Consider the following 16,563-nt stretch of genomic DNA (forward strand, 5'->3'; position numbering starts at 1 on the left):
GCGCCTAGATCCACTAATGGAGGAAAAAGCTCTCCCTCTTCAATTTCTTTCTTCCATGATGTAAAAACAGCTACACCAACATCAAACCTTCAGCAGATGAAGCAGCAACTGCAGTTAACAAGCTAAGTCACAGCGCCGAAAATGGTGACGACCCAAGTTGACACGAGTGCAGGTGCAGCCGGCCACACGACTCCTTGTTTCTCATTTTCCTTTTCCTCTTTTTTCTTTCCCCATCTCTTTTTTGTCTTCATTTTTCTCTCTTCTTTCTCCTCCTCTCATTCATTAATAAAACTTTGAATTTTGTATAAGATTAAGGTAACCTTGGTAAAAAAAAATTAAGAATATTGACAAATAGAATTCTTTATATAACAAATTATATATACATAGATGTGTGTGTGTGTGTGCGTGCGTGCGTGCCCACACTGCACCCACATCCTTTTTTTTGTTGAGACTTACTGCGCACCTGCACCCTACACCTATATGACAGAGTTAACAAGGCTAATTTGGTAGCTGTAATTCTCCTTCAGAAATGCATTCAGGTGACGTCCCTCATGTTTGTCGGCCACTTTGGATCACTCCCGCACTCCGGAACTTCCATGGCCACTTCCATCATCCATGTCACAAGATTTAGCTTGCTGGTATCTCATCCCCATGGACACAGACACATGCACATACATACACACAGGCACACACACGTGGATCACACACACAAACACGTGCAGAGACTGGATACATGAGAATCTTGGTTATCTGATTAGTACAAACTAGGAAATGTAATGTGAAAATCTCATTTGATGAAGAATTAGTATCATAACTCTTAACAGTAAAACCATGAATTCAAGCATCTGTTTATCGTTCTGAATATTACCCATTGATAGCTATTTTTACAGCTTCTGCACACATCTAAAACCATGAGATATTGCCTTTTTAAGTCCGAGGTTCGCTATATAGATTCTGCTCTTCCAAACTCCATCCTTTACTGGAATAACGTGTTGATTTTGGCTGCATACATCAAAATTTCTCCTGCAACTGCCAAAACATGGAGAAGTTACTCAAAGACTGGTCTGAGAAACAACCAACTTTCTTTGATTGGCAACACCTTCAGCTGTCATGCTCTGGCAATCCTTCTCAACCTTTGTACATTCATACAAGAATCTAAAGCTGTTGATGACATGTTCAACAGGCACACGGCAACAGAAACTGGAAGAATTTGAAAGACAGATATCAGGGTATTGACAAATCAACCTCCAACCGTGTAGAACATCACCACAAGCGCAAGATAACATTATATACGGTTACTGGAAATAATCAGCTGATCATAACTATGGGCTGCAGAGTGCAGACTGATATTACCAATGTTTTATTGCAACCTTGCCATAAAGCAGATAGCACGCCATTTGTCCAATATGACTTCAAGATCAATATATCCGGACAAAAGATCTGTCCTGATTGTATATGCCAGATTGCCAGGTTCTTCAGTATTGACATGCATCATAGCTTGAGTAAGAACTTGACTATATCTGAATGTATCCAGAAAAACCAAAACTCACTACAAGTTAGAGCTCACGATCACTTCTTACCTCAGAAGCATCTTGTACCAGGTTATGTGTGTTTACATGATGACCAAGTCAAACTCCAATGAACATCCAATATTTATCTACAAATCATTACCACTGCTTATTTTCATGAACGAAATAAAATATTCCCACTGCAGGGCATGCAAATCACACAAAAAGAGGGAGATTGTAAGGCACCAATGCCATAGAACACCAACAGCTGCCGCGCATTCGTGTCCAATGCAATCAACATAACAATGGTCATTGGCATTAACTACCTGATAAAAGAGTATAACGTAGCTAAATTATTTTTAGATAGATTTCTTCAACTAAAAGCAATGATCTTTTCAGCTAGCTCCTCCAATATTCACAAATACATCATTGTACAAACTAAATAGAGTTGAAAACAAGTACAAAAAGGGCATGAAGAATTAACAAAAGATATTACAGACAAGTAACTTGTCCGTACAAATTGCCATAACTTTATCCTATAGTTGCACAGAATGATAGAATATTACACACCCTCAGATTCAGTGGTACAACAACTATTAATACTATGAAAACTTAAACTCAAAAGGTAAGTTTGTGGAAGATTGGAGAAGTATAGACATCAGTTTTTGTGTTGCATTCTTCCACTCTCAGCTCCAGCATAAGGATCAATTGTCACATTTATAAGAGCTGGACGACGGGCAGAGAAGGATTCATTCAAAGCAAATTGAAGCTCTTCAGGTGTACCAACAAGGTAGCCTTTGCCTCCAAAAGCTTCCATGAGTGTGTGATATGCAGCACCAGGAACAAAAGAAGTAGGTGCAGGATCATCCTTGTAAGGCCCCTTAATATCTTCTGGGTTCCTCCGGTCCCCACCATAGACACCACCATTGTTGAAGACAATCACAACCACAGGTAACTGGTATCGTACCACCGTCTAAACAGAAAAGTAGAAGAGCAACCAATAATTAAGGCTGATGATACCATCAAAAGTCGAACAGAAAGAGAATTCCAGTTCTCAAGTAAAAGAGTTATATATGCTAAACTGCACAAAAACAATAAAAACTCCCATGCACTTCAACAAACAAATACAACCATCTGAAGAATTTTACATCAGCTCAGGAAAAGGACAGATGAATGAGCAGATTAGTAACTGCCACCACACCCAGAAGAATGTTGATTTTTGGATATCATTTATCCTTCCGTCTCTAACATTTTGTCTCAACTGCTAAATCACCCCAACCATCAGCACTAAACTTCTCAAAAAATTGCATCCGAGGTCCTTGGGCATTTCTCTCCATAGTTTGAACTTTGAAAATGATTTGTGATCAATTTCTCTGGATAGTACACTTCTACAAGTTTCTACCCAAGCATTAAGCAACCTGCTTCTGCACTCTGCAGTTGATGACTAGCCTTATGTGAACTATATACATGATTATTTATTGATGTTATGACGATGCTGGATATGAGGTATTCACAACTAAGTGAAAAGGAATTAGTGGGAGATAGATCTGTTTCAACCTACCCCAGCATTAAGCAACATGATTCTGTGGTTGATGACTAGCCTTATGTGAACTATATACATAATTATTTATTTATGTTATGACGAAGCCGGATTTGAGGTACTCACAACTAAGTGAAAAGGAAATAGTGGGAGATAGTCTGTTTCAACTTTCAAACATGACTTCAATATAGCAAGATGATAAAAAAGAAAGTATGTATAGTATTTTTGACCAATTGTTAAATGCTTCACTTAGTGACCATATACAATAGCAGTTATCATCTTGCTACATTGTATCTTGCTACATTGAGGATATGGGTTGAAGATTAACAGACTAATTTTCCTTTCACTTCGTTGTGAACTTGAAATTTCCTGTGACCTGTACCCAGCATACACAGTGACATAAATGTACACGTCACTGTACATGTTAATCGGAGAAAAAAGCCAACTTTGAAATGGTGGCAGAATGATTCTGGTAAGGTTTCACCTATCTGAACTATGTTTATGAGGATAAAAATCACCACAATCTTGTAAATACTATCTAGTCATACTACAAATATAGAACTAAATGTGGTAAAACCTATGTCACACGGACGCGGCTAAAGAGGCCGCGCACCTGTGTCGACTCGCCGACATGGCGATTCCGACACGGTACTCGGCTAGGACACAGCAAAAACTAAAAAATAAAAATTTAATGTTTTTTTTATTTTATCAATTTTTTGTGATGCATCCAATTATTTCCATGAACAATCCTTTCAAATATTTAGTACTTTTGTGATAAAACACATTTTCTCACAAGATTGTAAGAGTGAACTATTAATTTAATGTTTTTTTAATCTTATCATTTTTTAGAATATTTAATGTAGCCGTGTCCGCGTATCCGAAAATTTTGAAAATTGCCGTATCCGCACCCGTATCGCATCCGCACCCGTGTGACATAGAGTAAAACATAATCAAGCAGCTAACAAATGCTGATTGGACATGACAATCAAATATCTAGTCAAACCATGTGCAATAATGACACATACCATAAAAGTGCCAACTACAAGGATCATAACTCCTATCAACTCCATTTGTTGATCCAATGAACTCAGTAAGCAGTAGCACCTAGCCTCTTTCCACAGCTTTAGGCTTAGTTTTCATTTGATGTGCTAGGCATTTCAATAATTGATTAGCAATTCTGATGTGCCATTAATGCTAACTAGCTAATCACTATTAAATTACAAAATCAGTTGTCAAACATGAAAGAAACCAAAAAAGGAAAGCACGAAGCCAGATAAGGTTCAAATGGGGAATACTTGAGTTGTTTTAGTCTTGTTATGTTAAATCCAATCATCCCTGATTCTTATAAGGTCACAACAAGATTACCTCAATGCTGATCACAAGTCACGAAAACGGCCAAACCCCAACTGAGAAAAGTTCGTTTGTAATAATTCACAAATCCACAATCAACCAGATCACCTTCTCAACTACATTTAGAAAGCCTGTTGTATGGAACCAATAGCTCCTGGGTTTATGTGGTCAAATTTAACAGTGCCTCAACGTTTCTATACCAACTAGGCTTGCTAGATTTGGCATAGTGGACATCTATGAATATGTGGCCATTAAGTTAAGCACCCAAACTTTTTTTTTTCTAAAAAGAACTTTTGATGTAGAGAACATCATTAGAAGCCAGATTTTCAAACTTTCCACTAAACAAACATAAATTAATTTTTTATTTACCGTTTTTATTTGTACACTGTAAGTTCTTTTTTGGAACAATAAAAAAATATTACAAAGATCGCAAGATTTTCCCAAGAAAAAGCATTTCAAAATAAATTATACAGCTTTAGGTTTAACATTTAAATAAATATTTCATACTTTTATCAATTTATGTGTAAGAAAATTAATATAAAACTTATTTTCTCTATGTTATATATATATATATATATATATATATATATATATATATATATATAACATGTTTCTGTTTTTATTTAATTTCCCAAATTCATTCAAGAAAAACAAACGTTCTAATTTAATGCCCGAAAAAGACTTTGCAGATAAAACCCGAGAATGATAATTGTGACTATACTTAAAAGTAACCAAAAAGAATACTGCCCTTTAAGTGCCTTTCTTTTTCATTCTTATTACTCTTTCCGATCATTTTTCTAGCATTTTCAGTACTAACCAATTCATTCGGACGAGACATCATAAGATGTCATGGTGCAGCTTTATGCCTTTCTTTTGCAACTCAAAATCAAACTAACAAAGTAGTCGGGTCAGCGACCCTGCTGAGCGTGCAAATGTCCTCCACTGGTTATGATAGAGCAACATTTCTTGAATTTGAGAAAGACAAACAATATACAGAGAGGCTGCTATCTTAGATCTTCCAATTCCAAACAAGTTCGCATACTAAGCCATGTGCATTCAGCTACGCATGCCTGACTTAACCATAAATTTTCTGGTTGTATTAGGAAAAAAACCACACAGCTTATTAGCTTAATTCAGGTGCACCATACCAAAACGGGAAATACAACGGGCCCCTGAATTGGGTTACTGTTCGTTGATCATTAAAAATTCGAGCATAACCAAGCTATTTAATATCTTAAAAACTCCAGATAGCGTTCTGAAAATTCCATGATCAAGGGATTCTGCTAATCCAAATTGGAGTAAGAAAAACAGAACAAACGCAGCACCATGAGAACGTGTTAGCAAAATGCCCATTTATCCAGGAAAAACAGAATATTACATTACCGAACAGAAGGCGACATCGCAAAGTATACCACAGATGCAGAAAAAGTGAGTGCATTTCAGCAGGGCCTAGGTTAGTAAAGGAAGGACACGGCCAAAAGAAACGCGATGCAAGAAAATCTCATACCTCAACTTCCATGCCAGAGAAGCCGAAGCCCGAATCGCCCTCGACCGCAACCACCAGCCGCTTCGGCTCCGCCACCGCCGCTGCGATGCAGTAACCCAACCCGACACCCATGGTTCCCCACGTCCCGGCGTCCAGCCGCGTCCGAGGCTCAGTCTGCACCAACACGGCCCGGCCGACGTCCATAGTGTTGGCACCCTCGGAGACCAAGATAGGGCTGGGGCTCCCCAGACTAAGGATCGCATCCCGTATGATCCTCATTGGCGTCAGGAAGTTGAAGGGTACCACCACCCGCTCCAGCCCGGCGCTCATCTTCTTCACGTTGTCCTCTGCCTTAGCGCGCACCTTCTCCACCCACGGGTGGCTCCGGCCGAGGCAGAACGGATCGTCCTTTACTTCCCTCACCATCGCCTCCATTACCAATCTCGCGTCCCCCACAATTCCCACGTGCGGCCGCCGCAACTCGATCTCCTCCTCCGACACATCCACCAGGATGAACTTCACCTCCGGCGACCACCGCGGCGGTTCCCCGAAGTGGAGCAGCCAATTGAGCCGCGCACCGACAACGAGCACGACGTCGGCTTGGCCGATCGCCAGAGACCTGGCCGCGGTAGCGGCAAGCGGGTGTGTATCCGGAATCAAACCCTTGCCCATCGGCGTCGGAAGAAAGGGTATCCCCGTGATCTCCACGAAATCCCTAAGACCCTTCTCTGCCCGCGCATAGGCTGCCCCCTTCCCGAACACCACCAGCGGTCGCTGTGCTCCCCGGAGAGCAGCGACTGCCGCCTCGATCTTATCCTCCGAAACCGCAGTTCTTCCCCCGCTAGGGTCCCCATCCGCCCACGCGGGAACGAAAGGCTGCACGGCCTCGAGCAGATCGGCCGCCTCGCCGTATGGGAGAGTCTGGTGGAGAACGTCGGTCGGCAAATCAAGGTAACACCCGCCGGGGCGCCCAGCAACGCAGGAATTTACGACGGTCGACACGAGCTCCGGGATCTTCCGGATGTCCGTGGCCTTGACTGCGCATTTTGCGAACGGCTTCACGGCCGCAAGCTGATCGAGCTCCTGGAAATCGCCCTTTCCGGCGTCGGCCTGGTCTGAGGAGCCGGACACCAAGACCATAGGCCAAGTATTGATCATGGCGTTGCTGAGCCCGGCGAGGCCATGGACGCAGCCGGGGCCAGAGACAGTAAGAAGAACGCCTGGCTTACCAGTGAGGTAACCATAAGCGCTGGCGGCATAGCCGGCCGACTGCTCGTTATGGAATGCGATGAATCGGATGCCCTCGGAGACGGAGCAATTGGCGAAGGAAGTCACAGGAATGCCGACTACTCCAAACATGTGGTCAACGCCGGCGCGAGCGAAGGCTCTCGCCGCCAGGAGGTTGCCGTCGACGAGGGATTCCCGGGCATCCGCCATTTACGCCTGAGCTCCGCACTTTCGGGAGTTGCAGAAGAGGAGAAAGAGAACAAGGAATCCTCCTCTGCTTTGGTGCTTCCGTCAGATTGGGGGCTCTTTATGGGCTCCATCTGGTGGGGGAGACTACGGTGGTCCGGGTCGGGTCTTATTACAATACCCGATCCGTTATCATCCCACTGCTGTCCGCTGGCCGTTACGGTACGGCAATTGCTGAAAATTTTCTTTTATGGACCGCGACTTGAGTATTAATTCCAAAAATGGGTCCATTCCTTCCGTTTATTCCTATAACTGCACCTCTTTTTGTCTAAATAAGTGTAAACTAGGGCGGCTTTGGAGAGCATCACCAAAAAATCTATTATTTTTCTTTTTTAAACCTTGATTATTATTTTTTTTTAAATATCTACCTAATAAAATAAGTATTTATCAATTACAAAATATTCAGTTACATTTTTGTCAAAATGGAATGGCAAGCGTGTAGCCATGAAGCATTTTTCAGTTTTGTTGCTAACTTTCGTTTTACTTTTTAATCATTTTTGTGTCATTTATTTACGTTGCGATTTGTTCGTGATACTATTTCATTAGGGTTTCAAGTGGTTCAGATTTCGTTTGCAGATTTTGTCAATTTCTAGTGTACTGATTCGGATTCTGCTCCAATATGCAATGCGTTGTCCTATTTCAGATCAGATCCCAGATCCACTTTTGACCATATTGAACATGCCTAATAAGTAACCTTCTGCCATTTAGTTGAATATTGTAAATTAGTTATTGAAATGAATACTTTTTTGGTAGATCTAACACAGTCTGGTGGTAGATCTACCTTTTATGTCAGCTTACAGTGTTTCCCACAAAAAATTCCTGTATGGTCTGGGTACAGTTGTACCAAGACCTAGTCTTCGATTCTAAACTCTTGTGCAAGAACACTTTAACTAACTCCGTCTACTCCCCCTTCTCTCTGCGGACCTTTGGGTCTACACTAGCTCAAGTGACCCCGATTGTGCTGGCTAGATAGGGATCACACGTTTGAAGATGGTACCCAAGCATCAAAAGCAAAAAGTCGTGAATGCGCAGCTTGCTGAAACAGATAAGATGAAGGAGACCCACTGTGAGAAGGACTGTTCAAGAGGGCAAGGTCCCTTGTTGTTGACATGGTTCCAGAAGCGATGTCGTGGCACTCAAAAGTGATGACTGGTTGGTAACATATCTTAGAAATTTGGTGCCCTTAGAAGTGTTTCAGTTTTCACTAAATAAAAAAATAAATGTGAGAAAAGTGAAAAGACCTGAAGTTGAATTGAAGGCACTTTTTCAATGCTTCAAGGTATTTTCCATTTTGTGTGAGGGTATTTTTGTCTTTTAAAAGCAATTCTAAATTCTCAATTTTATACTTATATGAGGTCTACCTTTCATTTTCTGTTTTCAAGTTCAAGGGCATTTTGGTCTTTTACACTCAAGCATGGCATGATTGAATATGTGTTGCCCTAAACCCTTTAATTTTGAGTGGAAGTAGATTTATGATATATTATTTTGTAAAATTTTTTATTTTTCAAATTGTAACTTGCTTCTAAAGTGTTGTCTGTGCTTTCTCATATAAGAAAAAAAAAATTAACATCCCAATAAGAAATCGGATTGGATTTGCATTTAAGAAATAACATCCAATTGAATTTAGATATTTGGAATTGGGTTATGACTACATTTAGTTTCGAGTAAATATCCTATAAAAACTCGGATTTGTATTCGGATATGACTTTGAAAATCGGGTTTGGACTGTGAATTTGGATTCGAGTTTGGATGTAGTATAAGATTTTTTTACATTCGTATTTGAATCTAGATCAAGAAAGAATATGTAAACATCCAAAAATGAGAAGATGGTTAGTGGTACATCTAATTAGAATCCAATCTGTTGAGGGTTTGTGTCTTCTGTTCATCTGTCAATTCTTTGTTGTCCATTTGCAACAAAAAATGGCGGTGAACTTCCCAACCCTGCATTCTTCTATTTAACGTTGTCTAGCTAAAATTTCTAGTTCTACCACTTTATGTTAAGCTGCTAATCACGAGTTAATTTATCACGACTCTCTCTCTCTCTCTCTCTCTATATATATATATATATATATATATATATATATATATATATATATAAACACATGCCGTTTGAGAATCTAATTTGTAAGCAGAAAAGGATGTTATATATGATCATCATGTACAGACAGGGATCCGTACAAGAAAAACACAAAAGGTTTACAGAAGAAACAAAAGCAACAGCATATATATATCAACCTTTTTACAGTTGTCTCTTCCCAAATCTACTTTATATATATATATATATAATATAACTCCTTCTGATCTCTCTGAGTCCAAGAGCAGCTAAAGCGTCACCATTATTTGATCAGAAAAAGATGGACGCATGCAAGGACTCCAGGAATTGGCGTTTTCTTTTCAAAAGTGCCTCCAAACTGGCTAGGCGATCCTGTGGACAGAAACAATAATGTTAAAATAACTTCCAGAAAGATATTTCCATGACCATATTAAAAGAGCCCTAATATTAAATGATAATTAATATATATATATATATGTATATCAAAATAAGAGAGAGAGGGAGAGAGAGAGAGAGAGAGGATCTTACATGCTGCAGTCACAATCCAGGGTAACCTGGCTGTGAAATGAGTAGCCACAGTCATTTGGAAGAGTCCTGAGGGTGCTCTCGTTCAAGTGCTGGAGGAGCAGTGCCTTGGCCTGGAAGCACTGACAGTACTGCACCACCTCCTCCCTCTTGTTGGCCATGTTCTTGAGGCGCTGCACAGTGTTGCAGCACTCCGGCGACGGCCGGTCTGCGATCCCGGTGACATACGGCAGGCAGCACTCCGTCATCCTGTACAGCGAATTGCACTCAAATGCGCCATCCAAGCTGTGGCTGCGTCTGGCAGAGGCCAGGAAGATCATGGCTGAAACCACGACCAACTTGATCAGGTCGCAGAGTTTGGCCATCTTCGGGTTTGGAGTTGAGAGTTTTAAGTTGAGGAAGAGAAAAAGGAGAGAGCAAGTGTGGTGTGTAAGAGCGTGGGTACCTTCCATGAAGATTCCGATGGGGTATTTATACAGCAAGTTGGCGCACTTGCAGACAGATTAGGATCGAAAATAAAGTTTAAAATGAGAACCGCCAACAGTCTCCATCGGCACGTGGTTTCCCATTCTTCTCCTAGGCACGAAAGAATCACAGAGAATCAGAATATATATATAAATATATATATAGTCCACGGCTAGGTTATATATATGTATATATATTGCAAGGAGTTTATGTATGCACTCAATATAAGGTAGGTTTTTACTTTGTATTTCTGCAAATGCGGGAAGTGTGATTATTTTAGTGAAGATCAGTTTTTTAATCCTTTGGAAGTACTCTGCAAGTCTAAGTTTCGTTAAATGAAAAGTAAAATTTGTTGAAAATGCATCAAATGATATAGAGAAAATGTATATTTTTGCGTTCACTTTTTTTTCAAAGTCAGACCATATAGATAATAAAGTCATGACATATGTACATTGGGTCTCAACTATTTTTTTTTTTTAATATATGACTTGTTTTAAATACATAGCAGAGATTCTGATGAGAATGCCAAAGTGCCACATATAATGTTGTTTTTAAAGGTTACATGTGATATAACTAAGGTTGAGTTCGATAGTCTTGGATCTAAGATCTGATCTGAAGCTGCATTTAACAATGTGAATCTCATCATTCTTTGTAACGTGAGTCTTAAATTCACATTCCATGTTAAAACCCATAGGTTCAAGGTTGGAAAGAGGAGACTCCGATCTTAAATCTATGAATTTGTGATCTTAAGGATCTTAAATCACTACAGATCTGAGATCGACCGAGAAACAAACACAACCTAAATGTATATGAATATTAAGCGAACTGATTTATAAGGTACCACAGTTGTTTTTTTTTTAACTAAAAATAGACTTTCACTTTGAAATACAACTTTACAGTTACTTTACATAAGATATATTAACTAAGTAAATACTAAAACTATATGAACTCATTGTGAGCACATAAACAGTATAAATGACATACTATAACCATTAATCAAAACTTCAATATATATATATATATATATATATATATATATTAAGGGGCAGAAGTCGGGATTTACGTGGAAGAATCCGGTAGTATTTTGGTTGTGCGAGAATCGGGGGGCTTTGTTGTTTGCTGTGCGTAAGAAGGGGGGAAAAAGAACGGTGGTCGGGAGCCATGCATGAGGAGCAAACCTTGTCTCTTTCTTCCGTCCCCACCTTTCCCCTTCTCTTCTCTTTCTGTACCAATTACTTAATGTCGCCATTAATGTAAACATGCAGCTGCAGTCCGTCCGCATCGCTCTCTTTCTCTTTCTGTTTGTTCTCTCTCCCTCTCATGGTTCTCGATCGCACACTTGTTGAAGAAGGAGACCATCTTCGCCATCGTAAGTTTGTCATCTTCAGGAGCTGTGAAGAGATGCGTGGCCAACCACGTGCTCATGCATGACCATGCAGGTCGCTGTACATGTCATGCCCGGCCATGCATATGAAAATGTTGACACGTAAATCAAAACATTTTATCATATTCCTCGTATTTTCAAGCCTTAAGTTGTTAATCTCTCGCTCTCCCAAAATTGTTATAGAAAAGTGAGCTTGTGCAGCCAGAAGCAAAACTTCATATTTCTTATGAAAAACTTTTGCAATTAGAAAACAATTCATTAACCATGAAGAATTCAGTTTGTGAGATTGTAGACTAATGCAGAAACTTGGTATTTCTTATGAAAAACTTCTGCAATTAAAAAAATAAAATCGTTAACCATGAAGAATTCAGTTTGTGAGATTGTAGACTAATGCAGAAACTTAGTATTTCTTATGAAAAACTTCTGCAATTAGAAAAAAATTCATTAAGTATGAAGAATTCAGTTTGTGAGATTGTAGACTAATGCAGAAACTCCGCATTTCTTATGAAAAACTTCTGCAGTTAGAAAAAAAATCATTAAGTATGAAGAATTCAGTTTGTGAGATTGTAGACTAATGCAGAAACTTCTTATTTTTTATGAAAAACTTTTGCAATTAGAAAAAAATTCATTTACCATGAAGAATTCAGTTTGTGATATTGTAGACTAATGCAGAAACTTCATATTTCTGATGAAAAACTTCTGCAATTAGAAAAAAAAAATCATTAACTATGAAGAATGCAGTTTGTGAGATTGTAGACTAATGCAGAAACTTTATATTTTTTATGAAAAACTTCTGCAATTAAAAAAAAAAATCATTAACTATGAAGAATTCAGTTTGTGAGATTGTAGACTAATGCAGAAACTTCGTATTTCTTATGAAAAACTTCTGCAATTAGAAAAAAATTCATTAAGTATGAAGAATGCAGTTTGTGAGATTGTAGACTAATGCAGAAATTCCGTATTTCTTATGAAAAACTACTGCAATTAAAAAAAAAATCATTAAGTATGAAGAATTCAGTTTGTGAGATTGTAGACTAATGCAGAAACTTCTTATTTTTTATGAAAAACTTTTGCAATTAGAAAAAAATTCATTAACTATGAAGAATTCAATTTGTAAGATTGGAGATCAATGCAGAAATGGGCATGAACCTGGTTCAGACTAGACCCAGGTGGAGAGTGAGTTGCATGCGCCTTTTTTCACTTTTTTCTAATTTTTTTCTCACAAAAAGTTTTCTTTTTTCCATGCACTAAAGGATATCTTCATCATTAACCATATTGGCACACGAAAAATTCAATTCATACATAACCAGCTTAGACCCAAGTAGGGCTGATTTGAATCGGATATCCGACCAATCCAATCCAAAAATATCGGATATGGAAAAAAATTTAATATCCAATTAAGAAATCAGATCGGATTCAGATTAAATAAACGGCATCCGATTAGATTCGGATTCGGTATACATAAATATCCGAATGGATTCAGATCGGATTCATTTTTAGACAAATATCATGTATTTAATGCTATTAAATTTTGAAAATTGACAAAATCAGGTTCAAAAATCGAATTTGGATCGGATTCAAATTGTAAAATCAGATTTCAGATTCAGATATGAATTTTCTTTATTCGACATAACCAGCTTGGACCTAAGTGAACCTAATTAGGGTCCATTCTTCGTGGTTCTAAAGAAAACGTATGATATTATGCTATATGCACCTTAGCAGTTGACTTACTTTAATTTGTTGATTAATTTCACATGCACCGTTATAAAAGGAAACAGAGCGACCATTTTGAAATAGTTAATAGATTTTGCGTTAATCACAGAATAAACATCTTAATAAGTTTTTTTTTTCATAAACTTAAGAACTTTTGTCTGAAGAGCACTAACTCAAAAAAACGTAGACCCTTCAAAATTAAAAAGATTGAAGGGTACCATGTATATGCGAATAATTGTGGCCAACTAATATGTAAACAAATGAATTTTATATTACTTTGGGGACAATTGCCCACACAAACTCAAATTTGTGTTTGACCCTAAATTTCCTTATTTGCACTTTAAAATTCTAGGCAGTGGCGCAGCAAGGGGCACGGGTAGAAATATTTACAGGGTCGAGCCAACTGGGGCTCGACTAGAACTCGCTTGGTGAACCTTGATTCTATCTCTACTCATAAGTTAGACGAGTCGAGTTCGAGCTTAACTGGTAACTCAAGTTTGTACATCAGTTGAGTTAAACTCGATTAGACTCATTTAACATTAATATTGTATTTGAAAAACTTAAAATGGCTTAAATAAAAATAGAAAAATTTAAAGCATAAAACTTATATTAAGAGAAACGAGCTTAAATGAGTCGAGCTCCTGCTCGAGCTTGAACTCGATTAAGCGAGTGGAGCTCGAGCTCACCTCATAAAGTTCGCGTTGAGCTCGTGTCAATTTTGAGCTATGCTATATGTGAGTCGTGCCAAGTTCAAACTGGCCAAGCTCGACCTCGGCTTGAACGTGGTACATCCCTAGGCAGGGGCCATAGTCCCCCACACCCAGCAAAAAAAAAAAAAATGAAAAACAAATTTTATAGTGTGATATTTTAAAATTTTAAATTTAGCCCCAAAAGAGTTTTCAAAACTACAACAAGCCCCATGAAATAGAATGTAGTTGGCAATAGTACTGCAATGTCCTTATTTTATAGTTGTAACAACAAAATCAGATTGAAAAGAATATACATTTTTTATATTTAAGTATTTCTTGAGATGTTTTGAAACTTTTAATTACTTGGTAATAATATCAGTGTATTTATCCCAAAAAAAAATCTGAACAGACTCATGCACATCTTCATAATAAATGCCATCAAACTTATTGTAAAACTCACACCCTCATTGACGTTTTCTTCTCCTTATTGCTTTTTTTCTTTTTACTACAGTGGGCATTCCTTTGAATCAATCTTCGAATCAGGTAGGGATATAATTTGATATTTGATTCAAATCTGCACCGGGTCATCTGTTTTAATAAGATTTTACTTAAGATTAATAATTGGATACAGATTTTGATGTAACGATTACAATATACATATTTTGATTTGAAATTTCTAAGTTAAAATTATGACAACCTGAATTTGAATTTGTTTAAGAAACATTATGAATAACAAAGTCCAACAATTCTAAGAACATGCGTCATGTTCTTAACTAAGCATTTAATTCTTAAAACGCATTTTCCAAGATCAAAACATGCGCCAGAAATTTTTCATGAAATAGGCCTAATTAAAGTTTGTAAATTTTGATTAGGAACGAATATCATTTTCCAAAATTTTTATATAGAACAAGTGAAATTTTTTAAGATTTACATGTAAAATTTTAAAAAAAAAATTGAGGTGGGGCTAGGGCCCCTACCTTGGCTCCACCCTTGCTCGACAAGTCAAACTCCCGCTCTTGGTGAGCATTAAATCTGCTTCGTAAGTTTTGTAAGCTCATTCATGTGAACCAGCTTCTGTGCATCTGAATTTTATCGGGTTTGATTTTCCTGGAGTCTAACCTTTAATCGCTTCTATGATCATGACTGCCATTGTTTCCGCCTTTATAATATTTCTCATATCATATGCATGATGGCAATACCAAAACTTCATGCAAATTGTATTTTGCAGTTATTTTGGATATGGGTCTCGAGAAGAGAGAGAGAAGATGAGGGAAGAAGCGAGAACAAGAATCGGTACACTTAGCCTTCATAATGGTACCCTTAATCTTAAGATCAATATTTTTTAATGCAACAGCTTATAGTATTTATTGATAAACAAGTAGGTAAGGACGTGATCATGTACACGTATAAGTATGAGATACGAAAACATACAATTATACAAAGCAACCAGTGTAGACATAGACATACAGGTGAAGGGGTCCGCATATAAATGCATATCTATATATTTTACAACCCTTATTTCGTCTTATTCCGAGAGAAAGAGAAAGTAGAACTCCACATTTTCTTCAGAAAAAAGGTACGTAGCTGCACAACGCGATCATACGACTAGTGAATCTTCATTTTCCCAAGTCGATGCGCCACCATTCTAAGGAATGCTGTGAACAACATAGATCGACAGTATTAAAATGATAACAAAAAAATTATAAATAGACATTTTATATATATATATATTTATATATTTGATTGAATGGTGATTTGACTATTTAAAGTTATCCAACTCACTCATAAAAGCCATTTGATCTATAATGATTGAAGATTATGAGAAAAACATATAAACTAATATTAAACGATGAAAATCTTTAATGTCTTTCTTTCTTCCTATTTCCTTGCAACCATAGTCACAAAAAAGTCTTCAACTTGTAAATGGCAAGTTTTTTCTAGGATGTAATACAGTGGGATTGAAAAATACGAGAAAAATGGTAGTTTAAAAAAAATAAAAATTAAAAAAAAATAAAATAAGTGAGAAAATAATAACACAAACATCAAAAAATAAAGTATATTTGCAACAAATAGAAAATACAAAAAAAAAAATGTTTGGCATTAAAAAAATGAAAAAAAAACACAAAAACGCATTAAAAACACGCTCGTTTGTTTTTAACGTTTTTTTTAATGTGTTTTTTTTTAGTTTAAAGCGGCATTTCATTTTCTCGTATTTTTTTCACATTTTTTTCAAAAATAACCTTTTTTTTTTTTTTTGTGACTATGGTTAGTTTCAACCATCTATCACAATCAATTGAACGGCCTTATAAATGAGCTAAATGATGGACAGCCAGAAACGCCACTAAATTTTCCTATATATGAAGAAAAAGAAAGGAGT

The 16,563-nt window shown here is 37.6% G+C and overlaps 2 protein-coding genes across 2 annotated transcripts; both read right to left on the bottom strand.

Annotated features, from left to right (window-relative positions):
- Positions 1-1,956: 1,956 nt before the first annotated feature.
- Positions 1,957-7,387, bottom strand: LOC116248481 (2-hydroxyacyl-CoA lyase). The gene is made up of 2 exons (XM_031621285.2): positions 5,906-7,387; positions 1,957-2,481 (listed from the first exon to the last, which is right to left on the bottom strand). The coding sequence occupies exons 1-2, from the start codon at positions 7,319-7,321 to the stop codon at positions 2,167-2,169; spliced, it is 1,731 nt and encodes a 576-aa protein (XP_031477145.1). The 5' UTR covers positions 7,322-7,387; the 3' UTR covers positions 1,957-2,166.
- A 2,385-nt stretch (positions 7,388-9,772) lies between these two features.
- On the bottom strand, positions 9,773-10,300 carry LOC116246792 (non-specific lipid-transfer protein A-like). The gene is made up of 2 exons (XM_050075755.1): positions 9,939-10,300; positions 9,773-9,782 (listed from the first exon to the last, which is right to left on the bottom strand). Exons 1-2 carry the CDS (start codon positions 10,298-10,300, stop codon positions 9,773-9,775), a joined length of 372 nt encoding a protein of 123 aa, XP_049931712.1.
- Positions 10,301-16,563: the final 6,263 nt, after the last annotated feature.

Source organism: Nymphaea colorata, chromosome 2, assembly GCF_008831285.2.
Source record: "Nymphaea colorata isolate Beijing-Zhang1983 chromosome 2, ASM883128v2, whole genome shotgun sequence".
NCBI lineage: Eukaryota > Viridiplantae > Streptophyta > Magnoliopsida > Nymphaeales > Nymphaeaceae > Nymphaea > Nymphaea colorata.

Bases quoted from the DNA above. Each gene is read 5' to 3' on its own strand.
- LOC116246792 (XM_050075755.1), bottom strand. From the start codon at position 10,300: ATGGCCAAACTCTGCGACCTGATCAAGTTGGTCGTGGTTTCAGCCATG.
- LOC116248481 (XM_031621285.2), bottom strand. From the start codon at position 7,321: ATGGCGGATGCCCGGGAATCCCTCGTCGACGGCAACCTCCTGGCGGCG. The intron at 2,482-5,905 runs GTATGAGATTTT...TTTTCTGTTTAG, and splicing joins TCTCTGGCATGGAAGTTGAG to ACGGTGGTACGATACCAGTT.